The sequence below is a fragment of the Drosophila montana genome, unplaced genomic scaffold (genome assembly GCF_035044405.1).
Source record: "Drosophila montana isolate Dmon_TW-CO22-7 unplaced genomic scaffold, ASM3504440v1 contig_2192_1, whole genome shotgun sequence".
NCBI classification, from domain to species: domain Eukaryota; kingdom Metazoa; phylum Arthropoda; class Insecta; order Diptera; family Drosophilidae; genus Drosophila; species Drosophila montana.
Window position 1 is genome coordinate 1,319,266 of NW_026997087.1, and position 22,603 is coordinate 1,341,868.

Genomic DNA, 22,603 nt, shown 5'->3' on the forward strand with positions numbered 1-22,603 from the left:
AATGGAACAACTTTTTTTGCTTAGGCTCAAACTGTACTAACGCAAATTAACAGCATGCAAAATTTGAAAATTTTTAATTTTTTTATTTAATATGAGTTGACAGAAATTTTATGAAAAATTTTTAAAGAAATGATCTAGCTTTTTTCTTATATTCATAAAATTTATAAGATATATGGCTATTTTCTTTAATCCTTATCTAGCTTTTATTTAATAAATAGATTTTTAAGATGTTCATAAAATGTATCATAAAATATTTGGCTGTTTTTTAAATGTCTTTTCTAGCTTTTATTTAATAAATAGACTTTTCAATATTCACAAAATGTATTATAAGATATTTTGCTATTTTTTAAGTCTTTTTTATCAAGAACTTTAGCTCTAAAGAACCAAGACACGTTCGTGGTTCCGACTCAATCCCTTCTAAAATTCCTTCATTTGCGAACCAGTTCAAAGGCAAATGAACTTCACGAACAGCATCCAATTGGAATATTTCCCTTTTGCACAAATTGCGGAATTACCAAATGAACCATGCGCAGAGCTCACAATAAATGAACCGCAAGACACGCCCCACAAATTGGCGAACGACAAGAAATAAAGAAATATTTTCAATTCGTCAACTCATTAAAAATTGTCTAAAAAAAACTTGGCTGCCAATTTTTTTGTTCGCTGCACGTTTTGATTGGACTGCAGTGCAAATTTTTGTGCGAGTTTTGATAAATCTCTCTCTCAAATTATCGACAAAATCAAGTTGTAAAGTAAATATTTAAACTTGGTTCCATTTTGTCATATTTCTGTAATCAATGGCAGATGACTTTGTTAACAAGCCGAAAATGTTTATTAAAATTTTGTGAAAGCCTTTAAAGGCTAAACAAAATGGCCATAAACTTTGCTTTTTGCTTTAAATATGATGTGCTTTTAGCTTAGAGCTAGCATATAATATTGATACTCCATATTTTATATCCATACTTAATAAAGACAGGTTAACACTTAGCACTTTGTGTTGCCATAAGGTATACAAGAGTAAGTACTCGCAAGAGAAGTTACAGGCGGGGTTTCGAAATTGAATACCCTTTAAATATATTTTCTTGTACTTATGAATATTCTATATTTCAATTATATTAATTTAACATATAGGGTGCTGCTTTTCGCCTAGATTTCGTTAGTTCACGTTAAGTAGTTGAATCTTACTGGCAAAAGTTGCAAGGTACTGTATCTATATTGTTAAGCTATACTTGCTGTGAACACTTTTCGCCTCCATTTCCTTAGCCCACGTTAATTAGTTGCAAGGTACTTTATCTTAATTGTAAAACTAGACTGACAGTGAACTCTTTTCGCCTCCATTTCGTTAGTTCATTTTATTAAGCTGAATCTAACTGGCAAAAGTTGCAAGGTACTTTATCTTGATTGAATAACTAGACTTTCAGTGAACCCTTTTCGCCTCCATTTCCTTAGGCCACGTTAATTAGTTGAATCTTACTGGCCAAACTTGCAAGGTATTTTATCTTGATTGTAAAACTAGACTTGCAGGGAACTCTTTTCGACTCCATTTTGTAAGCTTATGTTGATTAGTTATATTTTACTGGCAAAAGTTGCAAGGTACTTTATCTTCATTGTAAAACTAGACTTGCAGTGAACTCTTTTCGACTCCATTTCGTTAGCTCATGTTATTAAGCTGAATCTAGCTGGCAAAAGTTGCGAGGTACTTTATCTACATTGTAAAGTTTTATTGTATAAATATGCTTATATATGCATAATATAAATATATCAGCATACAATTAAAAGTATTTTCCTCGATTGACTTGCCATTAAGATGACAAAAAAAATGCAGCTCATCCATAGAACAATTATAAATTGCTGTCAACTAGCCTGAACTTTGCAATGAACATGAGTTAATTATCCAAATTATAAGATAACCTTTTTTGGCCTTTTACTCATAGGCTTTTCGACAAACTTATTGTTTATTGGGTATTAAAATGAAAGCAAACGCAGACAACTAAGGAAATATGTCTGCAAGAAATATAAACAAAATTGGCCTTGGCATTGAATAACATATGCAAAAGGAATTTTTGTTAAGCTGCTTCAAAGTCAACAGAACCTTTCGAGTTTTTATTTTTGGTTACAATTAGTGACAATATATTTTTTTATTTAATGCAAGTAATGTTCCCAGAAGTGAATTGGGCCCGAGTGGGCGTTCAACAGAAGTGTGGACAAACACAAGGCGAGCACGAATCGTTGTTAAACTGTTTTAATTAACTTGTTGACACTGGCAAACTGGCCCAAAAGTAGGGAAGGCAACTCCCTGTTAAATGTTATCCCGTGGGTAAAATGAAATTTACCACAAAAATGTAGGCGAACATTTATACCTGTCACCTGGCTGCCAGCTCACCTGTTTCGCAATAAACGCACAGTTAATTGTTTTAATGAGAAAATTGAGCTCAAATAAATGGCCCAAGTAGAACAAGGCGAAACAGTTAGCGCTTGTCATGTGTACTGTAAAAAAAAAGTGGCACTAAAGCACGTCAAAGATTAAATACTCTGGTAGACAAATGGGTCAAGGTTTTGGGAGAAGCAGAACTGAAGAGCTCAGGGTTTGGATAAGTTATCTAGAAATTGGCAAAAGTTTTCTTAGGTAAAAAACATGGTTAAAAGATTCCTCCTTAAGAATTATATATATATATATATATATATGTATAGAAGTCTGATGTATGTAAAAGATTTTCGAAACTTCCAATAAGAAAAAGACGGAAAATTTTATATAAACTCGTCTGTTGAAGCCGAACAAGATTATAAATGTATATTTTATTTTATTTTATTTTTCATATTGCACGACCAAGTTTTGATACCCTTCGTAAGTGTGTGAGAACTTGTTTAATTAGCGTTCGCCCAGCGCAAAGGGTCGCTGGGTTTTCCGGCTGGGAATTTTTGGCACGCTGCTGGCCAAAAGAAAAAAGTTGTTTCTGTTGCCCAAAACTAATGCACATGTTGCTGTCGGCCAATTAGGCAAACGAAATGTGTTTTCCTTTTACTGTTCCGTTTTTCCCTTTTCCCACTTTCTGCTCAATATTTCAATATAATATAATTGCGACACTTATGAGCCTGAAGCGCAGCTGTCAATGCTGGGAAGCCTTCTCAGTATTCCAAGCATTTCCATACAAATGAGTTTCGATTACTCAAAGAAACGAGAACTTTAATAAGAAACCATTTCTCAACGTGCAAGTCAAAGAAAAAGAAAGTATTTGAAAATCGTCAGCTATAATTTAAGCAGCAATTCCCACTTTGTTCAAGGATGAACTTCTGATGAACTCTTTTATCGTGTGTTTACACAACTCTTTGGAAGAGTTAAAGTCTTTGTAGATAAGACTTTTAGATAAAGTGATTTTTTCAGGGGCCACTTCCTCTGACTCCTCGCTTCAAGCTATTATTATATTATATTTTTCATTTGTGGTACAAATTGTTATACAATTTTTAGGCTTTTGAGATATAATTGTAAGGATTTATATGTTGATATATCATAACTTCAGGATACCTCTAAAAAGGGTTCTATAAGCTTGGGGTACATAGACAGGCAGCCGAAAAAGTACACGAACGATAAAATCTATTTGTTTATGCGGATCAAGCCCAAATTGCACGCCCTTTATTGATTTGGGCTTATTAAAGCCACCTCAAGTTGAAAAGGTTGCCATGCACTTAAGAAAAAAAACTTGAATATCAAATGTTGTTTTGCTCTGATAAGCCCGCTCCCAAAATGTTTATAAACCTAATATAAGTACTACATATTTTTGCTGTTGTTTACCCTTTGGCAATTCATGATTTTCACGAGCATTCACATTAGGAGGTCAAGAACTTGATAGCTCTGCTACAACTGAACTCTGCTTTCGGCTTTCAATATATAAACACAAACACACAAAGTAGCACTCAGACAACGATCATATTTTGCGGCAAGGGTGCTGCGGGGTGTGTGGGTGGGTAGGGGGTGGGGGGGTTGGCAGTTTCTTTGCCGGAGGGATGAAATTTGATCCATGTTCGATGACCATGTGGAATAACATGCGCCCACAGAGGCACAGAGTTGGGGGAGAGTGAGAGGGAGAGTGAGAGTGAGAGTGAGAGGGAGAGGGAGAGGGAGAGTGAGAGTGAGAGTGAGAGTGAGAGTGAGAGTGAGAGTGAGAGTGAGAGTGACAGTGAGAATGAGAGGGAGAGGGAGAGTGAGAGGGAGAGGGAGAGCGAGGCATTTATTATTTTTTATTTTAATACCCTTACCGAGGAGTATTTTAGTTGCATCAAAAATCTTGTTAAATATTCATTACCTTATGGAATACCCCTTGGGTAATATCTCATAAATAATGTAGGAAACTTGATCAAAGATTAGGGGTATGCAATATTTTGTTTTTTATAATTTGCTCCACAAAAAAAAATTATTTTCAATAAAAAAACTTTGCCCAATTTAAGCCACGTTCTCCATAAAAGTATTTCTGTATATTATGCCTATATAATAATTGGTAAGTGTATTAAATCTTCGTTATGCCACATCTGGCTTTTCATATATTGTTTGACTTTTCAACGGACTCTAATGCGTACGCGTATTGCATTTATGACCCCCGGGATTTGTGCTCTATTTATTATACAATTTTCAGAGTTTTGGAATAAGCAAAAGTCAAGCTTCCTCTAAGAAGGGGATGCAATATTTTATTGCTTATAATTAAATCCCTAATAAAAAGTAATTTTCAATTCTAAAAATTGTCCAACTTTAGGCACATTCTGCACTTAAACACACCTGCATTATATTATTTTTTTTTATAATAATCGGTTAGTGTATCAAATCTTCGTTATGTCGCATCTGGCCTTTCATATATTGTTTGACTTTCTATACGCGTACGCGTATTGCATTTATGACCTCCGGGATTTTTGTTCAAACAATTTTCTTGGGTTTTTTTTTTTGTTCGTTTCTTGCTGTTTGGATTTTTTTGCAGGTGACACTGAAGGGATTTCACTTGAGGTGTTTGCCTGGCAACATTTGCAGCAAGTATTTCTGTTTTTTTGCTTCTTCTTCTTGTTTTTAATTTCAAGCTGAGGGTTTATTTGCTTGACATTTACAGCAATCCGTCAAGTTATTGTTTGATTTTCTGATCAAGCTAAATTAAACTCTGGTTGGGTATTAAAGCAAGTAAAATTATATAGAAAATTGTTCTATGTCAGTTTGGGTTACGATTTAGAAGGTATTTCAGACTTGATTGGGTATTAAATTAAGTGAAAAATATGTCAGAAGAGCTACGGGTTTTTATTCTAGAAGCTTAAACTTTGAATAGATATGGATTCAAGTTAAATTTGTGTTTTTTTTTTAAATTGTTTTTTTGGTTATCCAAGAAAAGTTTATATTTAATATGTAACTAACAAAGAATTAACTTGTAAAAAACTACAATTTAAGCACTTTAATATTAAGTCCCAGCGACATTTTCCCATTTTCTAGTTTCACTTGCCCACCACCTGTGTTCACATTTTCTCAGGGATTACATTTAATTCCCGTTTGCCTTAATCAGTTTAAATGTGAAGCCATGAATACAGATTTTTACCCACATATGTATATATATATACCGTTATTCATGTAGCCAATAATCGGGTGCAGTGTGACCCACTTTTCCGTAGGTGTTTGTGCTCGGAAATTGGCCAAAAAGTGTTTCTGTGAAATTTTTGCAGATTTTGATTGATTTCTGGCATGCATTTTGCCTAAGTCGCAAGCTTGTTGCTTTTTTCGGGCTTAACTTTTGCTTTGTTTTACATTTTACTGAACCTTTTCACAAAATGATTGATATGCGTGAATTTGGTGGAATTGAGGCTATTTCTGGTATTTATGGTTTATATTAGATTTATTTATAGCTCAGTTTTCGGTGTCACAAACTATTTGGTTATTACACTGTGATTCATTAGTTTGATTAGTTAATTCCCCATAAATTAGTTTTTTCCTATAAACTTTGGCGTTTCTTTCCGCTTCAAAATATGCAATATTTTTCATTGTAAAACACGGAGAACATAACTTTTTAATTGTTGAAGCCTTTTGAAATATATCAAAAAACTGAGCAAACTTTAATTTTGAACAAAAGTTTTTTAAGTCTGATTAAGCCGATTAGCTATGATTCGTTTCTTAAGGAGAGTTAAAAGCTTAATTATTAATTTGGCTGGCTCGGAGGAGAACTTAATGCAGTGTAAAAAAAAAGTTCGGAAAAACACTTAATTACTTTAAAAGTAAGTCTTTCATAATATTTATTTTCTGTGCGTTTTTCGCCGAATTCATTTGTGATGCAACTAATAATTATTTTAGGAACCTTTTTGAAAAGAGGATGAGTTAAAAAAAGTTTAAACGTAACACTTTTATAGTATTTATTTTCTGTGTGGTTTTCGCCGACATCATTTTCGATTCAAATAATAATTACTTTAGGAAAAATTTTTAAACGTGGAAAAGTTAAGGTTTTGTTTTCGGCAAAAGATGAAATATATAAGCCTTTGCTTTATTTTAAAGAATCTTTTGGGAATCACCAAAAAAAAATATAAAATATAGTCTAGAATCAAATTCTAGCTGCTAGCTTTAATAGTTTTTTCATAGTTTTCCAAAATTTTCAAAATTTTCTAAAATTTCAACACAGCTCGAAGTACATAAGCTCTATTAATAGCTGCCTCAAGTCCCGTCGGCACTAACACATACACCCACAAATATATATAGTAATTTATTGTATTTGGTAATTTAAGCACACATTGTCTTTGGCGACGGCACTTCTAAGATTTCGCGACGGTTTCGGTTCGATAAGAAAAAGTCTCTCTCTGGTTCAGTTCACAATGAAAATTTCACATGCGTTTCTCGCTTAATTGTGCTCTTATTTAGTTTTTTTGGTAACTTTAATTCAAACTTTAAATATGAATTGATGGCGCGAGAACTCACTTGGTTAAGTTGCGTGCGTGCGTGCGACTAACTTTCCGGACTGTTGTAACTGTTGTAACTGTTGTAACTGTTGTAACTGTTGCAACTGTTGCTCCTGCTACTTGTTGAACACTGCGTAACCGACTCGCGGCGCCGACTTCTTTTATAAGGAGCGGGCGATGGCCGAATGGCCGCACGAGCGCGCGTTCGGCGCACGCACGCACGCATGCACGCGCGCACGAAGGCGACGCGCCAAAAATTGCGTAAAAGCTTCGCGAAGCTTTTACGATTCCATTTACAGTTAGTCGGCGCGTCACGCGACGACGCGCGTTCATTTTGCTTTTCCTCGTAATTTTCGGCGTCTTTATCAATGAAAAATTTCGTCACATTTGCGCAAAGTTGTTTTTGTTGTTGTTTGTTTTTTTTTGTGTCTGATATTGTTCTATGAAAAATTATAGGGAAATCGGGCAAAGTTGCCCAACGCCTGCGGAATAATAAAAAGTGGCCGCAATTATTTACGCCGCAAGATAGCCGCGCGCCGCTAACTAGGCAACAAGTCAGCACGAAAGGGGGGGCGGTAGGAGCTGGGCGGGGCTGGGAGGCGGTCTGGAAGGGGCTGGGTGGCGGGCTGGACACTTCCTGTAATTGTTGACATGGCGCGTCATTTGGTTCGCGGAACATTTGAGGCGTAGGCGAATGCGTTTTACTGGCGCAGTTTACTCGCAGCTGAAATTACGACGCGTAAATCCCTGCAATGCGGAAGCCGTATTTTAAAGGAGATATCCTCCTGCCTGCTTCCTGCACTTTACTTGGCCCCAGATACGCCTACACCTTATTTACACTTTTTGTTACCGCTTTTTCTCTCTTTTTTTCACAAAAATATCTTCTTCCAATGCATTTTTTTTCATTATTTTCCAGTATTTTTTTTATCACAAAAATATCTTCTAAAGTTTTTCCTACTTCTCATTATTTTCCGGTTTTCTTTTTTTTTTTTTATCGCATTTGTCATTACGCCCATATATTTAGCATTGACAGACATGTTAATCGCAGCAATTAGCTGGTGATTGTATCATATTTCATTTTTATACTCTTCCGTGGGGTATAATGATTTCATCGGTAATTTGATCAAAACTAAACAATTTCTCTTTTATTCCGAATTTATTCTCTATGCAACATTTCAATTTTCTTGAAATTAAAAGTAAAATAATATTTACTGCATTTTTTAAAAAATAAGGAAAATTATTTTGGAATATTGAGAACATATAAATTTCGAAATTTAATTTTAGTTTTGTAAATTAAAAAACTGGCTCCAAAGATGTGAAGAACCAGGTTCACGAACCGAACCTTAAGGCGAGACATTGGTTCGAAACGTGAACTGAACCGAATATTGATTCAAACCAATTTCTCGCCTTAAGGTTTAACAAACAAAGACTTCTTTGTTGCTTTTTAGACTAATAGTTGCATAAATCGGAATTAAAATAAAATAAAACTGAGCTGGTATTCTTAAGCCAGGTGCATACCTTACCCAAGATATATGCTTATTGAAGAGGTTCATTGACACTGTGATAGAATACCGTTAGCACCTCGCGCAGGAGGCGACACCTGCCAGTCACATAAACAACGTTAAGTCGCGCTGTCTAAAGTTTTCTTATTTTTTACCCAAGCACATCTAAGATAGGGAGGGTGTGGGAGGGTTGAGGGTGTTTGACTGGGTCATAATCTGCAGTCAGTTGGCAGGCCCCAGAGACGCCCACAAGCAACACTTTAAAGTCAATAGCTGGAAGGAAGCGAGTAAGTGAGGGGTCACATTTGCATGGGCTACTTTTTGCCAAGAGGAGTGTGGGCGTGGCCGTAGGGGGAGGAATCGGCCACAGCAAATAAGCAAACACATAAGATTGCCGAGTGGCAAGCGGATTGCCTGGGGCAACCAATGCCAAAGTGATATAACAATGCCTCCTTCCCCCTCAAAAGTAAAAACCAATAACAGACGCATTCAAATGTCCATGTTCAAGTCGTGAGCCCTAATGGAGGGAGGTAGGGGTGTGTTAAGTACGTCTTCGGGCTGACGTATATTTTTAGCTCAGAGCGAATACAAAAAAAGAATCTATTTTAAGATCTTTCAATACCAAAAATTGCAGTTTGCATTAATTACAAAATATCATAAAAGGAAGATTTAGTCGAAATCCGGAGTCGCTCATCAATGCCCACGCGCTTTGAATGCGTCACGGCTTTCGAGTGTCATATATTCTATATATCTATATATACATCTATATCTATAACTTTCTGTATAAATAAATAGATGTATTCATATGTAGATTACAGTGCGGGCGCCAACATTTCCGGCGTGCACTAGATAAACAAATTACCTCAGCTAATTGCGCTGAGATTTGTTACGGTCGCAATTCCAGTAAACTAAATCGCCACAATTTCGCCTCGATTTCGCCAAAAGAAAAATATTCCCGCACTACCTATATTTTAATTTGCATAAAAAAGTTTGCACCAACAAAAGTTAAAAAAAAAAATTCAATACAATTTTGTATTTTTAAAAATGTTTATTAACAATATTGATTTTTATAGATATTTGTTACGATAAATTAATGAAGAATTAAGTTTATAATTCTGTAAGCAATAATTTTTTTTTGTGAAACTAAAATCAATATTTTAAAAGTAAATCAAAACATGAAATCGTGTTTAAATTCAAAACCTAAAACTTATATGCAACTTTTCAAAGCTTTCCTAATTAATTCTATTTTTTTAAAAATAAATTGATTGGCGAAATGAAAGCGAATTCGGTTTTAAGAACGTTCATCTAATATATGTTATTTATATACATCCGGATTCATAGCTCAACACAGACAAAAATTGCCATAGCTTTGACTTTAAGGCAATTCATAAAAAAGTAAAGAGGCGAAATGGGAGAGATTTCAATTTCCGGAACACAGTTTTCCCGCTCGCCTTATCGCAGCTGGCGCATGCAAATGCAAATATTTGTAGCCTATTTAGCGGCTGGCCTCAGTAAAAACTCCTACGCATCGCATGGGATTAGAATTGGATTTTTATTTGTATATGGGTTTTATTATATTGAACTTGTTACAGGTTTAATTAAACTTGATGCATTGACACTTATTGACAGGTAAATATATTTCGCTGTGACTCTGACTGAGATTTCGTATTGGATGACAGCCAATTCCCTGTATTCTTTTTGATTAACTATAATTTCAATCTTTCACCCGCGCCTTCAACGGACATTTTGAAAATTTTTCACGTAATTTGTTTCAAATGTAATTTGGAAATTTTGGTCTAGAATTGGAGTAAAACCCATTTATGGGAAATAATTTGTCCCGTTGAAAGAGTTGACGGGAATGGATCGAAAGAAAATGTTATTCAACGATTATTAAAAACAGCATCTTTTATGCCTCCTCCGTGGCGTCAAAAATATCGTCGAAGCGGCCTTCCTCCTCGGCTGGCTCCTCCGGCTCATCCACAATCGAATCACCCATGATTATCTGCTCGGCCAACTGATACAGCTCGAGTATGTTCTGATCAAGAGGAAAAACATGGATGGATTTATAGGAAAACTTTTGGATGGGGGGCCGAAACTCACCTTGGCGTTGCGCAGAGCGACAATTTTCTCGTCCTCGAAGCGTAGTTGATCGTATTGCTGCTTGGATATGAGCAGGCCGCGATTGAACTCATCCTCCATCTCCTCCTGGAGCACCTCGGCGTATTGCTGCTTGGCCACCGTCAAGCTGATGAGGCTCTCGCTCTTTATCGACTCCTCAGAAACGTCGGAGGCATCGTCCATGTATTTGCTTTGTATGGCGCCCGGATAGTCACCAAAATCTTGGGATGTCTCACGCTGCATTTCAATGCTGCCGCCGGCAATGTCCTCCATGATGAAGGCCTCCAATTCGCTGGTCGGCGCCACCATGGCCACCTCCTTCTTCTCGTCCTCCAGCTGGTGCCGGATGCGCAGCTCCGTCTCCCTGAACTTTTGCCTGCAAGGAATACCCTCAGTCTCTCTCTCTCTCTTTCTGTCTCTCTCTCTCTCTCTCTTGCACTTACCGAGCGCGCACTATGTTCTGTATGTCCTGCGGATCGGAGGAGAAGGGCATGGGCACGCGGAGCGAACGCTCCTTCATCTTGGCCCGCTCGTTCTCGAGGAACTCCTTCAGATTCTGCTCACATTCGCGCCAGTCCTCGTTGTCGATGCTGAAAATGGAAGCAGCAGTCACATTTTCATATTTGATTAGCAAACAAATTTCTCAGGCATTTATTAATTACTTTCTACCCCTCACAATTTAAATAAGCCGCAACACGTTGCTGCTTACAAAAATTTCTATACCCTAACCAAGCAGCTTGGCTAAATGGGTCAATTGGTTGGAGGAGTCAATTGGCATCGATAATCTGAAGAACCCCTAGGAATATTCTATCCATATTGAGAATATAAGAATGCTACAGACAGACAATTATTTAAAATAGGTTAAAGTAGAAGAGTCTTATGTAAATATATAAAGATATACTCCATATATATATATATCATTTTTGTGTCATAGCCTTCAACCTTGGATTATAGTATAATCATTATAATATCATCATATGTAATACAATCATTATACACATATTTCTGCTCCATGTACAACTTCTTAAAATTTCATTTAGATCGGACAATAGACACCGAAGTTAATCAAGAATGCATATTTTTTATACATGGTGGAAGAAGAAGCACAGACTTGGTATGTAGATTTTCGTATAGTATAACCAGAATATGAATATATAGTTTTTTACATGCCTCCATTTCTAACAAAATTGTTAAGAAAATCATTTATAGAGCCCTATTCTTTAATGCCCTAAGAATTTCATAAAGATCGGACTTTAAGGACCGAAGTTAATCGAGGAAGTATTTTCCATTGATTAGGATTTAGGAAAGAAGCACTCCTGCTGCTTAATCAGATTATATGGTAACTATAGTCAAGTAAAATTAAACCAATAAAAAATAATTTCCATTTTTTTTAGCTTTTCTTTAAATGGAAAACGGAAGAACTTGGAACCTGAAAAGGAGACCTCCTACCTACTCCTCGTCCATCTCCAAAATGGCAACTTAGTAATACCCAGTTCTGGAAATTAATTCCGGATTCAAGGTAAGTTTGCAGATATTGGTAAATTTCGGGAAGGTATCTAAAATCAGAAGATACTCCTTTGTAAATATTTAGACTAGGGTATTTAAATGTACGCATATAAAACTCAATTTTCTCGACTTTATCTTTGGCTTAAGTAGTTGCATTTTTTCTTCGACCCAAGCCGTTGGCTTAAATGCCCAAAGGGGCGTGGCAATACGCCCCAAACTGGCCATAAAATGTGTTTTTAATGCGGTTGCATTATTATTTTTCTTGCTATCAGTTTGTTGTTTAAATAACTTTCAATTAGCCGCTGGCTTGCCTTGGCTCGTGGCTCGTGGAGTATTCCCGGTCTTACTTACCGTAATAGGTCCATGCCCCGCTCGGCATCCTCGAGGCGGTACTGCTCGACTAGGAGCTTCTGTTGGCGCTGGCGCTCGTGCTTCTTGGCCAGCATCTCGGCCTCCTTGGCCGCATGCTGCAGTCTCTCCCGCTCCCATTTGACGCCCTGCACCTTCAGACGTTCCGCGTTCTTTTCCCGGCTTGTTTTCAGCTGCAGTCAAATTTTTGGCAGAGATTTAATTTGATTTGCTTTATTGCCGTGGGCATAGGTTCAGGTTACCTTGGAGCGCTCCTTGAGTATCTCTGCATTGGCATCTTTGTTGACCATGAAGATGGGATCGTCGGCCAGCTCCTCGGGTATTATATCAGATTTTCCCTCGATAATCAGCATGCGCTCACGCTCCACCTCTTTTAACTGGAGAAGAGAGCTTTTCAATATATGTATAATATAAAGCAAAAAAAACTACAAAAACATATACAAATGTTGGGCTACTTCGTTCCTTTAAAGACCTTTTAGGCATAGCAAAGCAAGTTTTCTAATTTATTGCATTTAAATTGGGATAAACTTATTGAAGATAGTTCTATAAAGTTTTAAGTGTAAGCACTTCGATATTTGCTGGACTTTCCCTCAGCCTAATTACATAGGTTTGTATCTAAATAAAATCTTCAGAGACTAAAGAAAAGACACTTTGTATGGGAAATGCATTCTTAATTAACTTCGGTGCTTATAGTCCGATCTTAATAAAATTTGCAGAAGCTGAATATAGTATGTAAAAGTGTACATACCAAAGCGTAAGGCTCTACATCTTAAAAATAAGTTTCTTTTGCGATTCGAAGGGACTGGGACTACAAAAAGTGAGTTATTTCTAATTTTTGCATATCATACGAGAGCCTACATACTAAGTTTTCATTAACTAGCTCTTAAAATTATCGAGTTATTCTTAAAGAACAAAGGCTTTAAATAGATATAATGAAAATGAAATATTTAAAAATTTCATGTCTCTAGCCTTATTAGTTTCTGAAATCAACTCCTTCAATCAGGCCTAGTCAGCCCAGGATATTTAAAGGTAGCTCAGGCTCAGGTAGCTTCTAACTTCCTTGTAACTTTTTCAGTGTGACCAGGCTTATGAATCAGCTAAAAGAAATATCTTTGATTTAAAACAAAAGTCTGGCAACATCATAAGCCTCTCTTTTAAGTATCTAGCTCTTAAAATAGGTGATTTATCTATGAATAGACAAATTCGCTAAATAGATAAGTGAAATGAAGACATAATATCTTTCTGCGTATTATATTTAAGAGCTGAAGACCTGTACGCTAGTGCTCTTCTTTTTTATAAGTAACTATATTACTATTTATAATATAATATGAATATATTATAGTTAATCTTAATAATAATAATTCTATTCAAACTGTCAACTGTCTCTAGCTTTACTAGTCTACGAAATCAAGCCCTTAACAAAAACCCTAAAGGTAGCTCAGGGTATTTTATAGTTTTCTTAGAGTGACCAGGCTAATAAATCTGCTTAGATATGTCTTTTATTAATTAAACTTGAATCTGGCAACGTTATAAGCCTCTCTTATAAGCCTAAATGTCAAATCTGGCAACATTGAATAATCAAACTTGAATCTGGCAACGTTATAAGCCTCTCTTATAAGCTTATATGTCAAATCTGGCAACCTTTGACTCATGAAACTTCAATCTGGCAACGTCAAAAGCCTGTTAAATAAGTTCTTATCTCAAATCTAGCAGCCTTGAATAATTAAACGTCAATCTGGCCACGTCATAAGCCCGTTTTATAAGTTCATATCTCAAATCTGGCAACCTTTGACTCATGAAACTTCAATCTGGCAACTTCATAAGCCCGTTTTATAAGTTCATATCTCAAATCTGGCAACCTTTGACTCATGAAACTTCAATCTGGCAACTTCATAAGCCCGTTTTATAAGTTCATATCTCAAATCTGGCAACCTTGGATGCCCAAACGCCCCCGAATTGACACCTGAAAACTTCGCAGTGCGGCAAAGTAAAAATAATTCTTCTATAGCCGCGCCTCGTGCTCCGCAAATATCTGCAGCTCTCCGCGTAAATCAAAGACAAACAAATTTAAGTGGCCATATCCGGGCCTCTTGGAGCACTTTTCAGCTGTAGTTGGAATTGTTGCTGCCGCTGCTCGCATGTCTCGCATGTCTCGCAGGCATAAAGCCAAGTTGCGCGTTGGTCTAATTCTTTATGATTTTGACGGCTTGGATTTGCCAATTTCATGTCGAGGGCTCATTGAATTCAATTGTTCGCCGGCGCGACGTTTCTCATTGAAAACTTTTCGCTAACAATTTGTTGTATCTATCTTTCTTTCGTTTTTTTTTTGTCTCATTTGCCACGCCCACTCCAAGGGCAGGCCATGAAAATCCCTTTTTTTTTTTTTGAAAAGTTATCGCAGTCCATAAAGCTGACTACGTGACAAATTTTCGTGGGACGCCATTTTCATTTATTTTTTTGTGGTAACCCCTGAAAATTTAATTAGACGTCTTGCAAATTGGACACATTTGTGCGGTCGGCTTTTCGTATACCCTGTAATTTTGGGAAATGGGGTATAATTGTTTTGATATAATTGTTTTCCACATGATATGTGAAAGTGGAAGAACTTGTGGCGCTTTTTTTTCGTTTTTTTCCTACGTTTCCGCTGTATCGATAAATATCGATTTGAAGCCAAGGTTTTCACAGCATAACTCGAGGATAATAAAAGCTAGAGACATCAAATTTTGAGTGTGGCTTCTATTAGAGTGTATTCAGATACGGAATATTTCATATATTGACTACCCCTATCCATTCCACTTAAAATCGAAAAACAACGAGGTATATCCCTAATGTTTAAAATATGTACTACCATCTTGAAGTGCTCAAAACTGCGTAACAATCGGACTTAACAAACAAAAGTTAATCAGGAGAACTTAGACTGAAAGACCTGACTGCCCGGACTGAGGAAAAAAGAAGCAGCTTTGTAGGATATCTGCCAGTCGAACATGGACAATTATTCGCTTGGCATTCTCTTTTTTTTTGGGCTTACCTCACGCGCTCGAATCCTGGCCAGCAGCTGCTTGCGGTAATCCTCGTCGATCCGTTCGCGCAGCTCCTTCATGTAGGCGCGGTCGGTCAGCTTGACCACATTGGTGCCCATGAGCCGGTCCAGCCGGGCGCTGATGCGCGGCAAATTGAAACTGTGGGCCAGTTAAAAAGGCGCTCGGTTAATCAGCGTGTCAAATGTGACTCAGTTAATCGGTTAATTCCTCTGCAAAAAGCTGCACAGTTAATGCTCATAAAATATTTACAGCTTTCCTTTTTTTATTGTTGGGACTCTTTTTTAAAACGTGGGTCGCACGAATGCGCCGCGTTTTCGCGCTTGTAACTCTTGGTAACGAATGAGCTCGGCCACATATTTGGTTTCTATAGAGCTTCTAGTTCCTTGCCTTTTCTGGCCCTTGGCTTTGCTATTGCTTTATTTTGATTTCCAAACACCAAAAAAGAAAAAGCAGAAAAACCGGCAACACACAAGGACAGGAAGTCGCCCGCCGACCCGCTGCCTGTCACACTCGAGCCCAAGCTCATAAATGTGAAAATTTCTCGAAGCTAAAGTTGTTATTGGCAACTTTTTAATGCTCTAACTATGGCCAGAGATTGAGCAAATTGTTGGTGTAAATAGAAAACTCTATGCCTGCGTCTGATTCGTTGCGAAGTTAAAACTGAATTCGAAAGATTCCTTTAGAAATGAAGCAACGATTTTGGAAGTTTCGAGTGTGGATCATTTATCAAAGAATTATTGTCATATTTCTATTTTTCATCAAACTTCAAATTGAATATGTGAAAAATCCTTTTAAGCTATATCAGCAAGTAATTTACACTCGATGAAGTGCTATTAATTTTTTTTTCAGTTTATCCAAAGTTAAAAAAATCCAATATATTTTTTTTCAATTTTCATATAATCGCTACTCTATAAAGTGTAAGGACTTATTTTAATATTCTAAATTTTCATATCATAAAAATAGTGAAAAATGTAAAAGCACAATCAAACAGAGATATAATTGTATTGTCTTTTCAATATATTATACGAACTTTTGGGGAGTCCGATGTAAATTGTACGAAATCAGAACACGGAATACTCTAAAAGCGCAAGTTGTCAATTTCTCTGAATACAAACTAGTTTAATCCTTATGTCATATTCTAACCATCAAGATTAATTGTGCACTAATTTTCTTTAAAGATTCATAGCGTTCTGTTCTATTTTCAATCAAGCAATATTTTAAAAAAGTTATGAGGAAAGTCCTTAGCGGTATCTCCAAAAATATATGTGAATATTAAATCTCAAATAATTTCGATAGTTAGAAAAAAATATTTAAAAATTCGAACCGAGAGTTGAAATTCGAACCTCCAACTGGTTCCATAGATGTGGTTGCAGGCTCACGAACCGAACCACAGGCTGAGTCACTGGTTCAAACCATGAACATTTAAGTTTAGTTGGAATTTTTCTTGATATAATATATTATGATAAACTGAACATAAAACATAAAAACATGACTCGAGTTCCTTCTCGAGTGTATTAAGAATTCGACTTGAACTTAAGCCCTCATTCTAATACTCTCATATTACTTTTTTTTAACTTTGAACAATAGAAATCCCCCCTGCAATTGAGGCAAAGAGGGGGGGGGGCAGGTGTATATTTATGGGTGTATATAGTATGGATAGTTTTTTATGTGATTTATTCAGTAGACTTTTTAGCAGACAGCAGACATACATGTTATACGATTTTGACAGAGCTCCATTTGATATGTGCTCCACATTCCCATATGGCAATACATATTGGGCCCATACATGCGATATATATATCTGTATATATATCTAGCATTAAATGGAGCTAGTCATGATATGCATTGTCTGAGCTAGTTATTATTTTTGAAGGGTTTGAGTTCTCTATGCTTACAGCAACTGCAATTAGTCTGGCTTTTTTATGGGCTTATCCGCCATTTCGCCATGTTTATCATAGACATATATTCTATATGCCACATGAGGCACATAAATACATGTATGTATTTACCACGCCGCCAACTTTGTCTCATTTGCGGCACGAAACAAATTTGACAGCAGTATGAATATGCGGGGGGCGGTAGGGGGGCGGGGCAGAAGAGAAATCGGACCAACTTTGTGGCGAAATAATGTTAAATTACCTGAATGATATGGCCTGACTGAATGACTGACAATAATCAGAGGCCACACAAAATGCCAGACTCGGGGTTAAGTCTCCGATTTCGACTTTGGTTTCACGTTTCGGTTTGGGACGGAGCCAAGAAACAAACAAAAAATTGGCTGTTAAACGGTTTTTTTGGCCTGCTATTAAGTTAAATGTGGCTTGGGCCAAAGTTAAATGAACTTTTAATAGTTGTACTTACAAAAGGAAGAAGAAGAGACAGGTGCACATTTGAAGGTTATGTTTGACATATATGGGAAATTATATGACTAACTATAATATTTAATTTGATTTGCATATAATCTTGGAGAATTTGTCATATTTGGGAAAATTAATGGCTAATGCACATTTTGAGGTTATGTTTGATTAAAAAACAAATTAATTTGGTACACAATATTTTAAGGTTATGTATGATTAAAAAAAAAATTAAATTTGATAGATATACTATCTATATATATATTAATTTATTCGATATAGGATTTATCAATTTTAGGCAATTCAATAACTAATAAATATTAGCTGGACATTTTGAGGTTATGTTAACCTTTTAAGGTTATGTTTTGTTTAACAAACATTTATATGAGAATTTAAATGACTCAAATATAATATTCAATTTGATTTGAGGATTTGAGGATATGTCATATGTATAGCTAATAAACACATTTCTTAGCTGCACATTGAGGTTATGTTAACATTTTAAGGTTATGTATGATTAAAAAACAAAATTAAATTTGATAAAAAATAAAACTATAATATATTTATATTAATTGGCTTGATTTGAATATAATCGTATATCGGATTTGTCAAATTTAAAAGATCTAATAACTAATACATACATTATTAGCTGCACATTTTAAGGTTATGTTAACATTTTAAGGTTATGTTATATTTAATCCCCAATTCAGTAAATAATTTTGATTACTAAATTATATTATTTTAATAATTATACAGTAATTCTAGACTAGTTCCCATTGAATCTGAACTGCAACATACTTTACATTCTTCATCGCCCGCTTTATCTGTTCCTCCATAATTAACATTTTATAGACATAGACCCAGTTTTTTTTTATGAACAGTTCGCGGAGTTATGGCTTACATGTGCGTGGGCATTTATCGCGCGATGCTCTCAGCCCGTTCCCAGCTCCAAACACATCCCCATTCCGATTCCCACACACGCCCACAGACAATGCCTTGCCACAATCATGTCTGACCTCCATCCTCTGCACATGGCATTAAAGTCGCCGTTACGTACGGCTATACAAGGTAATTACCGGTACCGAAGCATTTATAAATCACGGCCCACCTGTACATGCGTGACAGAAACGGATGCAGCCAATGCCTGAAATGTCATAGACAGGGGGGGGACAGGGGGGGAGGGGGGAGGGGGTGGCGATAATAAAAAAAAGTTGTCGACATCCGAAACTCATTCCAGCCAGGAAATTCGACTAACATAGAAGTAATTCCCTTTTCCTTTCCGTACAATTCTTTGTCTTAGTTTCTATACCCTGGGACTATGTGAAAATGGGCTATAAGAGGGTATAATACTTTGTTTTGGCAAATTTGCAAATAGAAGGCAGAAGCAGGCCCTTACGATATCATCAAGAATATGTATATATATATGTACATATATCTGTGTGAACGATTTTAAATTTGGAATTTAGCTAACTCATATAACATATTTATTATACGTTCTTTTTATGACTTCGACCCCTATTTTCCAACATCGATTAATATCGATTCAGCTCAAATTATTTTGGGCATATCTTAAGAGAGTATAAAAACAGGCTTTAGGGACACAAAAGCTGACAGATAGTTGCTCATATATCATACACAAATCAATTTTATTTTATAGCATTGTTCTCTCAAGATCGATAAATATCGATTTTCGTCTGTTCGTCTCAAATCTCAACGATTATTTAAGCTAGAGCTATCTAATTTGACGTGCTGCTTGACTTTTTTAGAGCATGCAGTTGATAAATATTTCATTTTGGTGATAACTTTCTCCAGGATAAACAAAATTCGAACATTTCGAGGAATATCCCTAATTTTTTGCATATGCACGAAAGAAAAATAATCGAAAAATATAAAAATCCAAAAAAAAAAATTGAAAAAAATCAAAAAAATCGAAAAAAATCAAAATCCAAAAAAAAGAAAAATAAATAAAAATCGAAAAAAAAAATAAAAAGCTGGGCGCATTGTAATAATGTATTTAGATCTATGTACAGGGTATATGCCAGCTGGAGCGCTCGTAACATGCTTTCTTATTGCAATTATTTAGTACACATATCGCAATTGCAGCACATGACATGACAGATTGCCATAGATAGGTTGGAGGTTGTCGGTTCCACAGGGTCTCTGGCACAATTTATGCACGTTGGGGTTGACTTATTGATACCCAAAACAACAACAACAACGGCAAGTTTCGATTGGAATTTCATTATCAATGTCAATGCTGATGTAACACGTCGAAGGCAGGCGACGAACGTCAATCGACAGGTGAAAAACTAGGTGCAGAGAGCACGCAGCTAACACTTAACCCTGGCTGAGAGCTTTCTTTGGATATATTGAAAATTGATTGAATTGAACTTTGATAGACTTTGAACTACGTGCGTTGAGGAGCGCGAAAGTGGGCGGAGGGGCGGACATCAAAGCCAGGACACATTGTTGTTGCCACAAATATACGAGACAATGTTGTATCTATTTCGATTCCGCGTAGCTTGTCCCAGTCTCCCACACACACAGAGTCCACAACCCACACACACACGGATAACCACAAGGCCACAGAAGATGAAATTTCCAGATCTAATTCAATAATTCTAACTAAATTTCGGAATAGCAATAAAATAGTTGACATCTGATTGTGAGTTGATGTGAACTTTATCAGCTTTCATAATTGATAAAAACTCTAGAATGTTCTAGTTGTTAGCAAAAAGTAAGGGTCTAGTCGGGAGTGCTCGCTTTGGAGATACCCTATAGAATTAGCTTCCTTTCTTCCTCTAGCTAGCTTCCTTTTACTCATACATACATAGACTCACAATTGCACACATACACACACGAACGCACACACTCTTTAAAAGTGAAAGTCTTTCTGTTCTTTCCGTAACTCCACCTTATAAGAAATGCATTCTTGAGTAACTTCGGTCTTTATATTCCGATCCTTATGAAATTTTTAGGGCATACATATGGCACACAAATGTGTTTGCATACCAAAGCACATGACTCAACTTTTTCAAATGGGATTTTTATTTATTATTATTTTGGGGGATTGGGAAAGTTATCGAAATGGAGAAATAATCTTAATTCTTTAGCTGTATACCATACGAGAGCCTATGCGCCAAATTGGTTGCATCTAGCTCTTAAAAAATGTGTCTCAAAATCGATATTTATCGATATCATAAAAATAGGAAAAGGTGTCGACAGAATGGATAAAATCGTTCGGCTTTTAGTATAAAGGATAAAATATATCACAAATTTCAATGTCCAGCTTATGTAGTTTCTGAGATCGATGCATTCATTTCTTTCTTTATTTTATCTGAAAATCAACTTGCACATTTTCACTTCAAGGCCAAGCTCATTAATATTCCAAATACGTAAAGGTCCTGCATATGATATCGCATGCTTCCCACCATATGCAGCAGGCTCTCCGCATAATTTGCCATTGATTTTATTTATGACTCAATTAGCGTCCTACTCAGCGAAATGTCAAGCTATATTAGTTTACAGCGAAAGTCTTGCTGCTTCAGCTAATTGAAAGACGAAAGTCGAACTAATATAAAACAGAGAGCTGTGAGCTGGAAGCTGCGACGCCTCGAAGTATGCAGCGTAAATTAATGCGAGGGACGTGCATAAATTGCCGAGCACTTGACTTTTATGCGTTCGCCGCGGCCTCGACTCGTTTGCAGCGCATTAAAATTGATAAGTGCAACACGTAGCCAAAGGGCAATGAAAGCCACAAATTTGAAACGCAATTTAACTAAACAAAACTCTAAGCCCTGACTGACTGATTGACCGCCAGACTGATTGATTGACTGACTGAGGGTCGGCCCAGAGCCTAGTGGGTAACCTTTGTGCAATACGTGGAAATTCCACTCACATGGGTGGAAAATTAGTGAGAAATATAATTAAATATGATGTAACTAAGATTATTATATATAAATATTATTACTGCTTGATGGATGACTCCTAAAGATCTAATATTTAATATAATTTATATTTAATAATATTTATATTAATTCACATATATTGTATATTTAAATATTATTAAATATATATTATTATTATATATTATTATTATATATAAATATTATTACTGTTTGGTGGAAAGGGTTGTTACATATTTTGTAGTTAAAGTTTTCAGGCTCAAACTGAATTCTAAAGATCTTTATGAATATTTATATCAATTCACACTTTTTGAAAATTTCACGCACTTAAGTGGAAATGTAGGTCAAATAGTATTTTAACTCATTTTGGAAATTCTAGTCAGTAAACTGGTTACAAACTCATTTAAAATTTAGTGATAACTTCCTTGCACGCGCTAAGCCGGGTAATATGTACATAAATTTCATATCTACATATTAAGAGCTATTTAGCGTAGAGTTTACCTCTCGGGCGGCTCCAGCGTGCATTGCACAAAATCGACTAGAAAATCCTCCTCCAGCTCCATGTCCTCGGCACTTTTGGGCTTTAGACGCTTTAGCTTGGCGCTGCCCATGTTGACATGGGTCCTATGCTTACGACTGGGAACAGGTGAATATTCGCGTTGCTTTGCTCAAATTTAAACGACTTGCGGCACTGTCGACGCTCGAATGTGGCGCCCAACGTCTGAGGATTCTTGTTTTGTTTCGCTAACGTTTTTTTCTTCCTTTTTGTTTTTTCCTTTTTTTGCTGAGACACATGTGTGCACACACCTGTGCACACACCCACGCACACACATGTGACAAGAGAAGGGTCGAGTGCCATGTGCTGCGGCTGCGATTCACTTTAATGTGGCAGCGTGTCGTGT

The 22,603-nt window shown here is 36.3% G+C and overlaps 1 protein-coding gene across 1 annotated transcript; it reads right to left on the reverse strand.

Annotated features, from left to right (window-relative positions):
- Positions 1–9,941: 9,941 nt before the first annotated feature.
- On the reverse strand, positions 9,942–15,581 carry LOC135427699 (probable DNA double-strand break repair Rad50 ATPase). Its single transcript, XM_064681295.1, has 6 exons — positions 15,430–15,581; positions 12,644–12,778; positions 12,384–12,574; positions 10,970–11,116; positions 10,509–10,902; positions 9,942–10,443 (listed from the first exon to the last, which is right to left on the reverse strand). Exons 1-6 carry the CDS (start codon positions 15,538–15,540, stop codon positions 10,315–10,317), a joined length of 1,107 nt encoding a protein of 368 aa, XP_064537365.1. The 5' UTR covers positions 15,541–15,581; the 3' UTR covers positions 9,942–10,314.
- Positions 15,582–22,603: the final 7,022 nt, after the last annotated feature.